Here is a 2,612-nt window from a genome sequence, read left to right as displayed (position 1 = left end):
TCGGACGGATCGAGGTAAGAGAGGATACGGTAACCGCCAGTGAGGTCTGTTGAAGGCATGTAAGTACCGGTGAAGAGATCTTTCTTTTCGACTTTATCGACATCGAATAAAACCGGGAAGCTTTTACCGTCGAGTAAAGCCACAACTTGTGGATTCTCGGCGATAAAACCTCCCGGTGGCATGTTGACTCGGTACACGGTTGAATTGTATTTACGGATTCTTGATTTGAAGAACTCTTCAGCTCCTTGGTCGTAAAAGTAATCCCAACGGTCTTTGATTGGTCCAACGATTGGTAAACCGTAGTTTCCCGGTATGTTCCGGATCGGGAGATCTTTAGATCCGGTTCGTGTCGCTACGGCTAGATCAGGAGGTGTTTCTGACCCGGAAGCTTTGATCGGACGGGTCAAAACTCGAAATTTCAACGGCTTTGATCGTACGATCTTTGGGTGGAGAGAAATCGGAAAAGGAGTTGAAACAGAAGCCATCTCTTCGAAACAGTGGCGACTAGATTTTTTTTGTAGATTTAAAGAAAGAAGTAAATTATGTAATGAATGATTATTGTGTAGAATTGAATTTGTATTTATAAAGGAAATTAATAAATGTGAATGAAAATTGAAAATAGTGAATTTACGGGCCGTGGAAGGAAGATTCCTTTTTCAGACTACGCAGTTATTAAGAGATCTATTGGAGACTCTGGGCCACCGGCCGATTCATTTAGCCACGTGCTTTGACTCTTTTTTTTTTTTTTTTTTTTCATTTTATAAAAGTTGGTACTTTCTTTTCTTTTTAACGTTTAAAATTTGGTAATATTCTTTTAGTTCAAAAAAAAAAAAAAAAAGTTGGTACTATTCTCATGTTTGGTGGAGCTTGTGGCTCTGTTTTTTGTAATTTTGTTTGTTTGTTTTGTTAATTCCTCATCTTATAATATATCCTGACATTGTACAATATGCGAGATTTGGCAAAAAGTTGAGTAATTTTTTTTTTGGTTTAGACGTTCAGGTTTAATTCATAATTTTTTGGTTTGATTTAGTTCTATTAGATGTGAATGCCACATAAGTATCATTAAGAAAAAAGAGACGTCACTTTTATAAATTAATGGAAGTAATATCCAGAGTTTTTAACCCCAAAAAAAAACCAATAATATCGTGTTTAAAATAAATAATTTTAAAAAGTTTGAACTTTCAACTTTTATGAGAAATAAAACAATTTGACAAAAATATGTATTATTTGAAGAGTTCCAAAAGGTAGAGATAATGTTTAGTCATTTTCCCTATTATGTATTACTATCATATTTTATGGAGTATCTTTTTGTTTTGGTTTTATTTTTTATTTTTTTTTTCTATTCCCCTTATGATACTAATTTGAAATATTTTAAACAAATATGCACGTGTCGAAATGATATGTGTATTTTATCTGAAAATCTGGCTCGATAAAGAATTTTTAAGTATTCGAAAGAGTTAACATGTACCAAACGTTAGTTTTGTATCTTAGCGCAGTATCTTGATTATTAACGAACATATTTCTCTTCTAAATTTTCACATAATACTCACTATTTTTGGACCAACATGATCATTTGTCTCGAGTGTGTATATCGGTTTTATGATTTCTTGGGAAGAATATCCTTAATTTGTTTCCGGTAAATTGGAAAGAAAGAAAGAAAATATTTAGGTCATCTTTTTGAATAAACCTCAAACGTATCGGAAATTGAAATACACAGAATTTTTTTTTTTTTTTTTTAATAAGTTAACACTTCCGAATTAGGAGTGGCCAATGGCTATTGATGAAAACAACATTTTGAAAGACTGTAATAGGCCCAAGTTTCGAGATCGTAAATCCTTTGTACCTTTTTTCGAAAGGATAAGCAATGAATACACACAACTGATTTCCTTGACCACCGAATTTGTCCCATCATTATGTTGGTGATATGTTGTGTTTTAATCTGTTTTGAATATTCTATCCGTTTCACAAAAAGTGTAATTTTGATATATTTTACACAAATTAAAAAAACTTTGAATTATAAATGTATCCATATTTAATAAGTGATTTTTTTTTTGGTGCAAAATTTAGTAAGTAATTAATGATTTAAATTCAATGAGAAGTAGCTTTAGATTGAGGGTAAATCAGGAAATTTTGGGTAAAAATTACATTGAAAATGTAGAATGACACTCTTTGTGAAACAAAAATAAAACTCTAAAATAACACTCTTTGTGAAACAGAGGGAGTATTTGTTTTCTTTCCTCTATCATATCTTTTATAGAAAAATGTGTTTTTAGAGTCTTTTAATCCTTTATCGAGTCTATATAAGTTTTAGGTTGCTTTGGAGGAAAACGAACTATTTGAGATTTAAACACATATTTAGAGATGCAGTTTCATTTAGAAGTGTCAGATTTTTGGCCTTAGATGGAAGACTTCCCAAGCTTGATGAAGATGTTAGCTTGATTTTCCAAGTGATTTCAACGAAATATAACGATGCATTTAAGAGTTATATCTGAATTACTAAAGACAGGTCATTCTAACGAGCATTTGAAGCAGTTGCAGAGTTGGACACCAGAAGCTCCAGATCGATCGATCCACTTGTGCATCGATCGATCCAATTCCTATGACGGACGAAC

General features: G+C 32.3%; 1 protein-coding gene across 1 annotated transcript in view; it reads right to left on the bottom strand.

Annotated features, from left to right (window-relative positions):
• Positions 1–569, bottom strand: part of LOC9299830 (allene oxide synthase, chloroplastic) — a 1,784-nt gene extending 1,215 nt beyond the window's left edge. The window contains exon 1 of the mRNA XM_021032817.1: positions 7–569. Within this exon, the coding sequence (XP_020888476.1) occupies positions 7–485 (479 nt within the window). The 5' untranslated portion in view covers positions 486–569. The remainder of the gene's footprint in view (positions 1–6) is intronic.
• Positions 570–2,612: the final 2,043 nt, after the last annotated feature.

This window comes from Arabidopsis lyrata (assembly GCF_000004255.2).
Source record: "Arabidopsis lyrata subsp. lyrata unplaced genomic scaffold ARALYscaffold_8, whole genome shotgun sequence".
Taxonomy (NCBI): domain Eukaryota; kingdom Viridiplantae; phylum Streptophyta; class Magnoliopsida; order Brassicales; family Brassicaceae; genus Arabidopsis; species Arabidopsis lyrata.
This window is presented reverse-complemented; position numbering and strand designations above follow the sequence as displayed.